The 14,039-nt window shown below is 45.9% G+C and overlaps 1 protein-coding gene across 3 annotated transcripts in view; it reads right to left on the bottom strand.

The window, feature by feature from the left end:
- The window catches only part of cdh31 (cadherin 31), a 232,429-nt gene that overhangs the window by 18,952 nt on the left and 199,438 nt on the right, over positions 1 to 14,039 (bottom strand). For all 3 annotated transcript variants that reach the window (XM_070898170.1, XM_070898171.1, XM_070898169.1), the window contains 2 exons: positions 5,006 to 5,134; positions 3,722 to 3,904 (listed from right to left, as the gene is read on the bottom strand). In XM_070898170.1, coding sequence (XP_070754271.1) covers positions 3,722 to 3,904; positions 5,006 to 5,134 — 312 coding nt within the window. The remainder of the gene's footprint in view (positions 1 to 3,721; positions 3,905 to 5,005; positions 5,135 to 14,039) is intronic.

Here is a 14,039-nt window from a genome sequence, read left to right as displayed (position 1 = left end):
AATCAAGCCGACGCAACATGGATTCATGAAGGGGAAATCATGTTTAACTAATTTACTGGAATTCTTTGTGGATATAATGAGCATGGTGGATAGAGGTGTACCGATGGATGTGGTGTATTCAGATTTCTAAAAGGCATTCGATAAGGTGCCCCACAAAAGGTTACTGCAGAAGATAAAGGTATGCCAAGTCAGAGGAAATGTATTAGCATGGATCGAGAATTGGCTGGATAACAGAAAGCAGAGAGTTGGGATAAATGGGTCCTTTTCGGGTTGGAAATCGGTGGTTAGTGGTGTGCCACAGGGATCGGTGCTGAGACCACAACTGTTTGCAATATACATAGATGACCTGGAAGAGGGGACAGAGTGTAGTGTAACAAAATTTGCAGATGACACAAAGATTAGTGGGAAAGCGGGTTGTGTAGAGGACACTAGAGAGGCTGCAAAGAGATTTAGATAGGTTAAGCGAATGGGCTAAGGTTTGGCAGATGGAATACAATGTCGGAAAGTGTGAGGTCATCCACCTTGGGGAAAAAAAACAAAAAAGGGAATATTATTTGAATGGGGAGAAATTACAACATGCTGCGGTGCAGAGGGACCTGGGGGGTCTTTGTGTATGAATCCCAAAAAGTTAGTTTGCAGGTAATCAGGAAAGCAAATGGAATGTTGGCCTTCATTGTGAGAGGGATGGAGTACAAAAGCAGGGAGGTCCTGCTGCAATTGTATAGGGTATTGGTGAGGCCACACCTGGAGTACTGCGTGCAGTTTTGGTCGCCTTACTTAAGGAAGGTATACTGGCTTTGGAGGGGGTACAGAGACGATTCACTAGGTTGATTCCGGAGATGAGGGGGTTACCTTATGATGATAGATTGAGTAGACTGGGTCTTTACTCGTTGGAGTTCAGAAGGATGAGGGGTGATCTTATAGAAACATTTAAAATAATGAAAGGGATAGACAAGATAGAGGCAGAGAGGTTGTTTCCACTGCTCGGGGAGACTAGAACTACGGGGCACAGCCTCAAAATACGTGGGAGCCAATTTAAAACAGAGTTGAGAAGGAATTTCTTCTCCGAGGGTTGTGAATCTGTGGAATTCTCTGCCCAAGGAAACAGTTGAGGCTAGCTCATTGAATGTATTCAAGTCACAGATAGATAGATTTTTAAGCAATAAGGGAATTAAGGGTTATGGGGAGCGGGCGGGTAAGTGGAGCTGAGTCCACGGCCAGATCAGCCAGGATCTTGTTGAATGGCGGAGCAGGCTCGAGGGGCTAGATGGCCTACTCCTGTTCCTAATTCTTATGTTCTTATGTTTCTCCCCCCCCCACCACCCTCCAAAATCCCAGGAATCAGTCTGGTGAACCTTTGTCACACTCCCTCTATCGCAAGTATATCCTTCCTTAGGCAAGGAGACCAAAACTGTAAATACTCCAGATGTGGTCTCACCAGAGCCCTATATAATTACAGTAAGGCATCTTTACTCTATTACTCAAATCCTCTTGTAATAAAGGCCAACATACCATTTGCTTTCTTAATTGCTTGCTGTGCCTGCATGTTAACTTTCAGTGATTTATGCACAAGGACACCCAGGTCCCTCTGAACACCAACATTTTCCAATGTCTCACCATTTAAAAATACACTGCTTTTCTATTTTTCCTATCAAAGTGAATAACTTCACATTTCTCCACATTATATTCCATTTGTCATGTTCTTGCCCACTCACTTAGCCTGTCTCTATTCCCTTGAAGCCTCTTTGCATTTTCCTCACAACTTACATTAAATGACTTCATCCATTCTCTTACACACCTTGGCCCCAAGTTTCCACACACGGCGAAAAAGGCGCCCCTCAGAGCTCGGCGCCTGTTTTTCGCGCCGAAAACGGCGCTTGAAAATAAAAACATGGTATTCTCAAGCTCCTTGCAGCTCGATGTCTGCTTGGATCGGCGCACAGGGGGCGGAGCCTACCACTCGCGCCGATTTTGTAAGTAGGAGGAGGCGGGTACAATTAATGAGTTTTTTTGGTGCCGGCAACCCTGCGCGTGCGCGTTGGAGCGTTCGCACACGCACAGTCTGAAGTAAACATTGGCAATCGGCCATTTTTAAAAGTGCTGCAGAAAAAGTGAAAGTGTTTATTGAACCCTTGCAAAGGCTTGCATTTTAATTTTCTTGATATTTCTGTGTGTGAGGGAGTGCTTTTAGCAGTCAGTCCCCCTCACAGCTCGAAGGCTGCTGCTGCTCCCGACCAGCCACTGACGCTGCTGCAATCCCATGGCCAAATGGCCTCAAGTCCGTCGGGTGCTGCATCTTCGCGGGGAATGAAGGCCTGCCTCAAGCACCAAGGCTGCTTGCTGCCTGCCCCTGCCCCCGAGACCGACGCCACACCGCTGCCTGAAGCGCTGCTTGCTGCCTGCCCTGAGACCGACACCACACCGCTGCCTGAAGCGCTGCTTGCTGCCTGCCCTGAGACTGACGCCACACCACTGCCTGCTGCCTGCCCGGAGACCGACGCCACACCGCTGCCTGGCCCCGAGACCGACGCCACACCGCTGCCTGCTGCCTGCCCAGAGACCGACGCCACACCGCTGCCTGGCCCCGAGACCGACGCCACACCGCTGCCTGAAGCGCTGCTTGCTGCCTGCCCTGAGACCGACACCACACCGCTGCCTGAAGCGCTGCTTGCTGCCTGCCCTGAGACTGACGCCACACCACTGCCTGCTGCCTGCCCGGAGACCGACGCCACACCGCTGCCTGAAGCGCTGCTTGTTGCCTGCCCCGAGACCGACACCACACCGCTGCCTGAAGCGCTGCTTGCTGCCTGGCCCCGAGACCGACGCCACACCGCTGCCTGCTGCCTGCCCAGAGACCGATGTCACACCGCTGCCTGGCCCCGAGACCGACGCCACACCGCTGCCTGAAGCGCTGCTTGCTGCCTGCCCAGAGACCGATGTCACACCGCTGCCTGAAGCGCTGCTTGTTGCCTGCCCCGAGACCGACGCCACACCACTGCCTGAAAGGCCTGCCTGAAGCACTTTCACACAGGTAGGAACATGGTTTATTTAATCTTTTCTTTGTTCAGGTTGGATTTATTTGTATAATATTTGTATAAGTATAAACTAAGGATTGATTGTAGAATTTAATGACTTCCCTTCCCCCCCCCCCCCCCCTAATTTGTAACCTACGTCTGATTTTCTAAAGTGTAGACAAGGTTTTTTCAAGCATACAAAAATCTTCACTTGCTCCATTCTAAGTTAGTTTGGAGTACGTTTTCACTGTGGAAACTTTCAAATCAGGCGTCAGTGGCCGGACACGCCCCCTTTTGAAAAAAAAAATTCAGTTCCAAAGTGAAACTGTTCTACCTGACTCGAACTGCAGAAAACTAAATGTGGAGAATTGCGATTTCTAAGATACTCCGTTCTCCACCAGTTGCTCCTAAAAATCAGGAGCAAATCATGTGGAAACTTGGGGCCCTTAAAACTAGATTTTAAAATTATCTTGATCACAATTAAAAGTAAAACCCAAGAGCTACATATTGTATTTTAGCACCTTCTCATAATTCTCAATGGATTAGTGCCATGGTATCAATTGCCATACCCGTGGCCAACAAGACATATGGGAAACCAACTCCCAGACCTCACCAGTTTGAACCAATTGCCAGTAAATGCACAATTTTTTTCATTATCTGACATTGAACATTCCTACAGCAGTTACAAACAGAATTAAATGCCATACCTTAATTATTTTAAGAACTCCATTATTGTCAGAGTCAGTCTCCATAGAGAACTGCTGCCTCTCATTCCCAAAGATGATACTGAAATTTGCTTTCCAGCCTGGTGTACGAGGCAGATCGGCGTCAGTTACAGAGAGTCTCATTACATCGTAATCCACTTCATTTTCAGGAACTTCAACGGTAAACTGCAAATCAGAAAAATATGGTCATTAGTGACTGCGGTTTAGCACACCGCCCCATCTCCAGGCCTAGGTTGATAGGACGACTACTCTCTCCTTCCTTCCACCTACCCTCTCCCCAACTCCAAAATGTATCTTTTCTCCTGAAGCTACTGCAGTTCCACAGGTCCGGCAACCCTTTGGCACTTTGCCCAATTGACCATTCATTAGCCCTTGACCAACATTACAGGCAATTCTGATCTTGATCCCAATCACTGCCCACATGTCACTGGATTATGATCCAGGGCATCAGTGATCAGAACTGGGACTTCCTGATCTGTATATGGTTTCTCACCACATTAGATAGGGCTTTTAGCGACTAAATCACTGAGTGGAGCAGAATTTGCAGAAATTAAGGTTTATCCACATGCATCTACTGATAGTCATAATATGTACTGTATCAACTGGAAACAAAAGTGGATCAATTATGGTCACTAATTCACTACTTTATTGAAAGTCAGAATTATTTACAGACCCATCAAAATTCAGTCAACTGTAACTTTGCAAGTGGCTACATGGTAATATGGTAAAACATTCTTTCACAAGTGGCTTGTCAGTTCAAAATCAGCCCAATTTTATTAATCTGCTATAGCTGTAAGGATCCAAATTATTTTTGCCTCTAATCCAAGATTTGCTCAATGTTAACAGCCCCGCTAATTGACATCGCATTCATAGGTCACAGGATAGCTCATGTCAGAAATGGAAAAACATTGCATTAATGCAGTTATTGGAGGTGCTCGCCTGAGGTTGTGCTGAGGCACATTGTTGGACCAGAGTAGAGGGATTCTTGCTCTGAATCTAATCATATTACAGCTGACTTGGAACTGCTCAATTCTGACCATGGTGGAAACATTCCATTTCCCAGCAAGGTAAAGGTAAATCCTTTACTGGTGTGAACATAATTCCCCAAAAATATATATGAATACAATACATCTGTTTTAGAACACAATGCTTCAAAATCCACCTCAACAAAATAATTAGAACGGTTACTTGCATCTCAAGTTTATGGACCCAGTTACCTCATTGGAGAGAGAAACTTTAAACACATTTAATAAGAAAAAAGTTTACCGATTTTGTCTCAAATTGCGGGGCATTATCGTTTGTGTCAGTGACCGTGATTATTGCTGTAGCTTTGGTGGTCAGACCAGTCCCTTTCGTATCTGCTGCTTGAATTGTAAGCGTATATTTATCTACATTCTGAAAAAATAAGATGGAACAACAACATATACAATTAATTATATTTTTAAAGGCACTAATGCTCTTGTAGCCAATACAGTGAGCCCTTTTGGGGCACGTCCCATCAAAAAAAATCTCAACTTCACATGCCCCTGTATCCAGATACTGGTGGTTTAATAAATAGTGGTCACAGATGTAATATATTGCTCCACCTAGTGGACTACTGTGGTAATGTAGCCATTGCTGTAAATACAATAAAATCATCATGTGACTAGGTCACCTGACAAGTTTTCGGAAGAGCCATCTTGTAGTCTGTGCATTTGTGATGTCAAAGAATATATCACATTGGCAACGTAGGATCGGATTTCTGGTTACCCTAGCTGAAGTTGCATGTTCAGCCATGAACTCATTGAATGGCGGTGCAGGCTAGAAGGGCCGAATGGCCTACTCCTGCACCTATTTTCTATGTTTCTATGTTTCTATGAAATGTTTGTTGGCGAATGACAGAGCGACTTTGAGGGGTTGTTTGTTTTGCAGCACAGCTAAAAATCCAAAGTAAATTGCAAGCACACTTGGCTGAACTTGGAGTCTAGATGGCTGCGCCTATGGGAATAATAGAGCACTCTGGTGAGTTCCAATGCAACTGATAAAGCTTTTGGAGCAGCGTATGTGAAGTGGCTAGAAATGTTTTTCACCGCAAATAGTATCGTCAAAGTCCCTGATGAAAATCGTAACCAGGTGATGTTAGAAAGAAAACTAGCTATTTGCCTGACTGAAGCAAGCCCAGGAGATGTAGGAAACCCTGAAAAATGTGCTTGTTCCAGTCAAGCCAAAGGACACATCAGGTGACAATAGACCTACAGTCCTGAGCCCCTGGAAATTGCTGAAAGTTATCGTTTTGGAATACAAAATCAAGTAACTGACGAGTATCAATGAGTACATTGTAGCATTAAAAAAAGCTATCCATTCACTGTCATTTCGGAAACTTTCAGGACCGAGCATTGTCTGCCCACTTTGTAGGATGAAAAAAAGGGAGATAAAAAAAGTTGTTGACAACCCTTAACTTGACTTTTGATTTAGCTTGTCAGACAGCTAGGTTGATGGATATGGCCGACCAATACTCCCGAGAATTTCGTACCATTTCCAGTCGACAGACAACCAAGGGGAATTGCTTGCAGATTAAAAGAAAAAGGCAGTTGGGCCCCAAGCCTCAGCAATTGGCAATGGTAACAGCGCAATGAAGTTGCTTTATCGGTGCCTGGGACAACACAAAGCTCAAAGTTGTCCATATCTGAAGGCAGAGTGTTTCTTCTGCAAGAAAACTGGACATCTTGCGAAGGCATGCCGACTGGAGTGCAAATCAACTTTGAATGCTCGAGGTAGAAATCCCCAGCGACTACATAGCATGGAAGAAAAGCAATAGGACCAAGAGATACAAGTCATCAGGAGCACAAGGGTACTGAACAACGATTCGTGAAGTATTGTCATCCAAATAGACATTGCAGAAATCAGGATACCCATGGAAATTGACACTGGTGCATCAGTGAGTGTAGCACTGGTATCGCTATATCTCGGCAAGTTGAGCGACTTTGCATTGGAGGTCAAAGATAGAGCTGCGAGGCTACTCAGGAGAGCAAATCCCTGTGGTAGGACGCATCACCATCCCGGTGAAATACAAGGATCAATTTCAGAGCTTGCCTTTCTTAGTAGTGGCAGGAGACAAGCCTGCCTTACTGGATAGAAATTCGTTGGGATCACTGAAGCTGGATTGGAATGAGATTTTGTGTTGAAATGAGATTTGCATCGAAGGATGATGTCATCAAGAACTATCTGAAGGTGTTCTGTGAAACAGGCAATCCAATCCAAGACTTCAAGGCAAGTGTCAGAGTACAGAAGGATGTTAGACCAGTTTACTGCAAGCCACATCCCGTACCATATGCAGTCAGAGTTGAGCAAGAACTCAGAAGACTAGAGACTGAGAACATTATCTCCAAGATATATCTATGCAATTGATCTACACCTATTGTTGTTGTACTCAAGATGGTAAGGTAGTGTGGTGATTATAAACTAACCGTAAACCAAGTTCTAGAGGCTAATCTGCCCAATACATTGCCAAATGTAGAAGATTTGTTCACAACCCTGACAGATGGCCAGATCTTCTCTGTTATGTATGTAAACTTTACGAGTGTGTAAGATTTGCCACTAGGGAGCGCACCTGTTGGAGACCCAAGGGTTACCTGCACATCCTGGGCAAGCAGGTATAAAAAGGCAGCCTACCATGCTGCTTCCTCACTCTGGAGTTACATTAAAAAGAGACCAAGGTCACAACTGTTTGAGCTTACAGTATAGTCTTGGAGTTATTCTCAACATAACAATTGGCAACGTGTAACAGATCACAAACTACACGCCGTTATGGCTGCCATTGGTATTCTTGAGATTTGTTGAAGGTGATGATTGGGAAGCCTTCGTTGAGCATCTTGACCAGTATTTCGTGGCCAACGAGCTGGATACGGAAGATACCGCGGTCAAGCACAGGGCGATTCTCCTCATAGTTTGTGGGTCCATGCTATATGGCCTCGTCAAAAATCTGCCAGCACCGATGAAACCAACGGACAAGATATATGCAGAGTTGTGCACGCTTGTTTGGGAACCCCTCAAGTAGAAGGAGAGCATCTTAATAACCAGGTATCACTTTTACATGCACCATCGCTCCGAGGGCCAGAACTATGTTGCCGACCTAAGATGCCTTGCGGGGCCGTGCGAATTTGCTGGATTTTTGGGAGAAATGTTGCAGGACTTTGTGCTTGGAATCAGCTGCGAGATCATTCTTCGCAAACTGCTGTCTGCTGAATCCCCAGATCAGAGCAAGGCTATCACGATAGCCCAGGTTTTCACGTCCACGAACGCCAACACTAAACAGATATCTTTGCAGCATCGTAGCTCACTAGCAAGTACTGTGCATAAAATAACTTCAGTAGGCAGAACGCCTGCAGAGGCCAGACCTAGGATGACTCAGAGTCCACTGTGGGGCGTGAATGTGAATCCATTAACACCATGTTGGCGCTGCGGGGGCAATCATAGAGCCCATCAATGTCGATTCAAGCACTATGTGTGAAAGAGCTGTGGCACAATGGGGCACCTCTAGCAAATGTGCAAACGTACTGCAACTCACCTCGTGGCAGAGTCGGCAGAAGATGACCAATCCGGCGTGGAGCACGCTGAACGAGTGAGGCGCAATTCAACCCGAGGCTGAAGAGGAAATGTATGCAGTACATAACTTCGCCACCAAAAGCCCTCCGATAATGTTGAAAGTCAAATTAAACGGCATTCCAGTTTCCATGGAATTGGACACAGGGACGAGTCAGTCAATTATGAGCCAGAAGGCTTTTGAGAAACTGTGGGGCAACAAGGCACAAAGGCCAAAACTAAGCCCGATTCACACAAAGCTGCGCACTTACACCAAAGAGCTTATGCCAGTCATTGGCAGTGCAGCAGTGAAGGTATTGTATGATGGAACCGTGCATGATTTATCACTATTGATTGTACCAGGTGATGGCCCAACACTGTTCGGCAGAAGCTGGCTAGGAAAGATCCGATGGAACTGGGACGACATTAAAGCACTGTCTTCGATGGATGACGCCTCGTGTGCCCAAGTGTTAAACAAATTTCTATCATTATTTGAGCTAGGCATCAGCAACTTCACAGGTGCCAAAGTGCAGATCCATCTAGTCCCTGATCCACGACCCAATCACCACCAGGCACGAGCGGTTCCATATATGATGCGGGAGAAACTTCGAGAGGGAATCATATCGCCAGTCGAGTTCAATGAGTGGGCTAGTCCAATAGTCCCGGTGTTGAAAAGCGATGGCAGTGTCAGAATCTGTGGAAACTACAAGGCAACGATCAACCGAGTCTCATTACAGGACCAGTACCCACTACCCAAGGCGGATGGCCTGTTCGCAACGCTAGCCGGGAACAGGGAGTGGGGTCATTCATAAAGCTGAATCTAACCTCTGCTTACATGACAGGAGTTGGCTGAACCTTCGAAAAAATTGACGTGCATCAACATGCACAAAGGACTGTTCATATACCACAGATGCCTTTTTGGGATTCGCTCGGCTGCAGCCATCTTCCAGAAGAAGAACATGGAGAGTCTGTTGAAATCGGTTCCGCGCACCGTGGTGTTTCAAGACGACGTCCTGATCACTGGTCGCAACACTACCGAACACTTGCACAACCTAGAAGAGGTTCTAAAGTGACTGGACAGAGTGGGACTCAGGCTGAAACGCTCCAAGTGTGTTTTCCTGGCGCCAGAGGTCGAATTTTTGGGGAGAAAGATTGCGGCGGATAGCATCAGACCCACGGACTCCAGACAGAGGCCATCAAGAATGCACCCAGACCACAGAATGTGATGGAGCTGCGTTCGTTCCTGGGACTCAAGAACTATTTTGGTAACTTTCTACCGGGGTTGAGCACTTTGCTGGAGCCTTTGCATTTATTGCTACGCAAGGGTGACGACTGGGGTAAATCTCAAGAGACAGCCTTTAATAAGGCCAGAAACCTGCTATGTTCTAACAAGTTACTTGTATTGTATTACTTGTGTAAATGTTTAGTACTAGTTTGTGATGCATCTTCGTACGGGGTTGGTTGTGTGTTACAGCAAGCCAATGTGTCAGGCAAAATGCAACCGGTTCCATATGCGTCCAGAAGTTTCTCTAAGGCTGAAAGAGCCTACAGTATGGTTGAGAAAGAAGCCTTAGCATGCATATACAGGGTTAAGAAAATTCACCAATACCTATTTGGACTCCGGTTCAAGCTCGAAACCAACCACAAACCGCTCATTTCGCTGTTCAGAAAGCAAAGGTATTAATACCAATGCTTCGTCCCGCATTCAAAGATGGACAATAACATTATCTGTGTATGATTATCTAATCCGACAGACCAGGCACTGAGAACTGTGTTGATTCCCTCAGTCGGCTACCACTGGGGTGGAAATGGCGCAACCCACAGACTTGCTTCTTGTAATGGATGTTTTTGAGAGCGAGGGGTCATGCGTCACGGCTCGCCAGATCAGGATCTGGATTAGTCAGGACCCTGTGCTATCACTAGTAAAAAAGCTGCATCCTTAAATGGGAGCTGGTCAGCTGTTCCCGGGGAAATGCAAGACGAAATTAAGCCGTTTTACCGATGCAAGGATGAAATGTCTATCCATTAGAATTGTCTCCTATGGGGAATCCTGTGGTTTTGCCAAAAAAAGGCAGGGAAACGTTTATATGCGATCTACACAGTACCCACCCAGGCATAGTCATGATTGTTATGTATGGAGAAAGAGTCAGACTGAACATTGTGAGCTCAAAGTAAAGTGTGACCGTAGTCTTTTATTGCAGGTCTCCAGAATGCCTCTCCAACCTGTGAGGCCTCCTTAAATACCTGTGTTCCCAAAGAATTATGGGATCCCTTCGGACTCCAGGAGATGAGCCCTCTGGTGGCTGTACAGAGTACATACAAGTCCACATACACAACAATGATGAAGGCTATCGCCAGGTCGCACGTTTGGTGGCCCGGCATTGACTCGGAATTGGAGTCATACGTACACCAATATAACACTTGCTCACAGTTAAGCAATGCACCAAGGGAGGCCCCACTGAGCCTGTGGTCATCACCCTCCAAACCTTGGTCCAGGTAGATTTCGTTGGCCCCTTTCTAGGAAAGATGTTCCTTGTAGCAGTGGACGCTTACTCTAAATGGATTGAATGTATAATAATATCATGTACGTCCACTGCCACCATTGAAAGCCTCCGGGCCATGTTTGCCACCCATGATTTGCCCGACGTCCTTGTGACAATGGACCATGTTTCACCAGCTTGGAATTTAACGAGTTCATGACCCGTAATGGTATCAAGCATATCAGGTGTGCCCCGTTTAAGCCCGCATCCAATGGTCAAGCGGAATGGGCAGTCCAAACTATCAAGCGGAGCTTGAAACACATGGCGGACAGTTCTCTGCAGACCCGGTTATCTCGGGTTCTGCTCAGCTACCAGATGTGACCCCACTCGCTTACTGATGTTAATGGAGAGCACTCAAAACCAGGCTCTCCCTAGTCCACCCGGATCTTAATGATCATGTGGAAACCAGCGATACTAGCATAACGTGTACCACGATTGTGCGACATTGAGGTTAAAGACTCTGTGTTTGTTCTTAATTATGGTCATGGTCCCAAATGGGTTGCTGGCACTATTTTAGCTAAGGAGGGGAACAGAGTGTTTGTTGTCAAACATTTGAATGGACAAACGTGCAGAGAGCATTTGCATCTGACCAAACTGCGATTCACTGACAACCAAGAACAGTTTGAAGAGGACATTACCATCATTGATCCACCAACACACACCCAACCAGCAAGCGACCTCGCTGTCAACCACGAGGATGAACCCACCATGCCCGACAGTCCGATCAGACCAGCCACACGGCAGTGCAGCAATGATCCGAGCAACTCACCCATGCCAGGACTTCAACTCAGGTGATCAATCTGGGAACATAGAGCCCCAGAGCGCCTCAACTTGTAAATAACTTGTATCTAAGACTTTTGAGGGGGGAGGGGGGGGGGGTAAGTGATGTTATGTATGCAAACTTTGCTAGTGTGTAAGACTTGCCACCAGGGAGCGCACCTGTTGGAGACCCAAGGGTCACCTGCACACCCCAGGCAAATGGGTATAAAAGGCAGCTTACTATGCTACTTCCTCACTCTGGAGTTACATTAAAGAGACCAAGGTCACAACAGTTTGAGCTTACAGTATACACAGTCTTGGAGTTATTCTGAACATAAAATTCTCAAAGTTAAATCTGACAAATGCATTCTTACAACTTGGGCTAGGTGAGGAGTCCAAATCCAATAAATACTCATCTAGGCTTAATCAATTTAATAGGCTACCATTTGGAGTGTCTTTTGCCCCTGCCATATTCCAAGGGGTGATGAACCAGATTTTTCAAGGCATTGAAGGGGTAGTATGTCATTTAGATGACATACTAGTTTCAGCACCAAACAGGCAAATCCATAATAATGTATTGAATCAAGTACTCAAATGGCTGGAGAAGCAGAGAGTACAAGTGACTGCTTGCAAATGTGAGTTATTTCAAAGCTCAGTGGAGTACTTAGGGCACAGAGTGGACAAAGATGGTTTACATCCAACAAAGGGAAAGCTGGATGCAATTAGAAATGCACCTGCTCCCAAGAATGTCACTGAACTTTGATCATTTTTGGGTCTTTTGAACCATTATGGGAAGTTCCTACCAAATTTGGCTAGAGTGTTATATCCACTGAATGAGCTGTTGAAAAAACAAGTGTATTGGAAGTGGTCAGAAGAATGCAATGCAGCATTCAAGAAGTGTAAAAGCCAGTTAGTAGAGAGTACCATGTTAATTCACTATGACGTATATAAGGATATCAAGCTAGCATGTGTTGCCTCTCCATAAGGAGTTGGGGCAGTGGTCTCATGTACTACATAGTGGGTAGGAGAGACCAATTGCTTGGCTTCATGCACTCTGTTAATGAGCGTAATTATGCGCAGATCGAAAGAGAAGCTTTGCCATTGATTTTTGGGGTCAAGACGTTCCACAAATACTTGTATTTTTGCAGGTTTACCATCATAACAGACCATAAGCCCCGGACAGCAATCCTCCATCCAAAGTCCCCAGTTCCAACCTTCCAGCCGAATGCAGGGATGAGCTTTGATTTTGTCAGCATATATGCATGACATTGAGTACAATCAGCTGATCACAGTAATGCTTATATGCTATGTCTAGGTTGCCATCCCCATCACAAGTTACACCCAATAGGGAAGAAGTGATCTATTTTTTTTTTTTTAAATACATTGATGAACTGCCAGTCACAGCTGAAGAGATTGGTAGAGCAACCAAGCGTGACCCAGTTGTGTCAAAGGTGTATGATTACAGAGCAAATGGCTGGCCAAACCAAGTATCAGAGAAAGATATTCATCCATACATTGTTCGTAGGAATGAATTATCAGTGGATAAAGATTGTATCATGTGGGATGCAAGAGTAGTTATTTCAAATAAGTTCAGGTCCAAATTATTAGGAGATCTTCATGACCAGCACCTGGGAATGTGCTTGACCAGAGTTTTGCACAGTTACTTATGGTGGCTAGGTTTAGGTAAAGATAGAGTACATTGTTAGTCAGTGTACAACATGTCAATCGACAATCAGAAACCACCATCAGTACCAATAAAGCCATAGAAATGGCCTCCCAGGGTGTGGGAAAGGTTACATGTAGATTTTGCCGAGCTAGAAGGACAACAATTATTCATTGTGATTGATAGCCATTCGAAGTGGGTAGAAGTGTTTCCGATGCAGAAAACAACAAGTAAAATTTGCTAAGAGGTTTTCTTCATATGGCCTCCCAGAAGAAATTGTGTCTGATAATGAGCTGCAGTTTTGTTCAGAAGAATTTGCACAGTTCATGAGCAGAAACGGTGTGAAACATACCAAAGTTCCACTGTACCACCCTGCTTCAAATGGTGCAGCAAAGCACAGTACAAATTGTAAAATGTGCCCTCAAGCAAATGCTGGATCCAAATTAGCAAATATTCTAATTACTTATCATAATACAGGTTGGACTCCCTTAACCGGCACCACCCCTCGTCCGGCATGATTCCGGCGGCGCATGCGCAGAATGCGGCCAACCTCCACCCTGAGTTGGGGGGCCGCGCTGATACTCTGCCCACTGGGGGCTGCGCCAACACTTCCTTCGTAGCCCACCAACACTTCGGGCCTGCCCGGGGCGCCGACCTCCTTCCCCTCCCCAACTTCCTCCCCCCCCACTCCCCAACCTCGGGCCGCTGACCTCCCATCATCCGGCAAAATTCCTTATTCAGCGCAGGCCAGGTCCTGAATAAGGGAGGTTCAACCTGT

This window comes from Pristiophorus japonicus, chromosome 13, assembly GCF_044704955.1.
Source record: "Pristiophorus japonicus isolate sPriJap1 chromosome 13, sPriJap1.hap1, whole genome shotgun sequence".
Lineage (NCBI taxonomy): Eukaryota > Metazoa > Chordata > Chondrichthyes > Pristiophoridae > Pristiophorus > Pristiophorus japonicus.
Note: the sequence above shows the minus strand (reverse complement) of the source record. Positions and strands in the feature narration are given on the sequence as shown.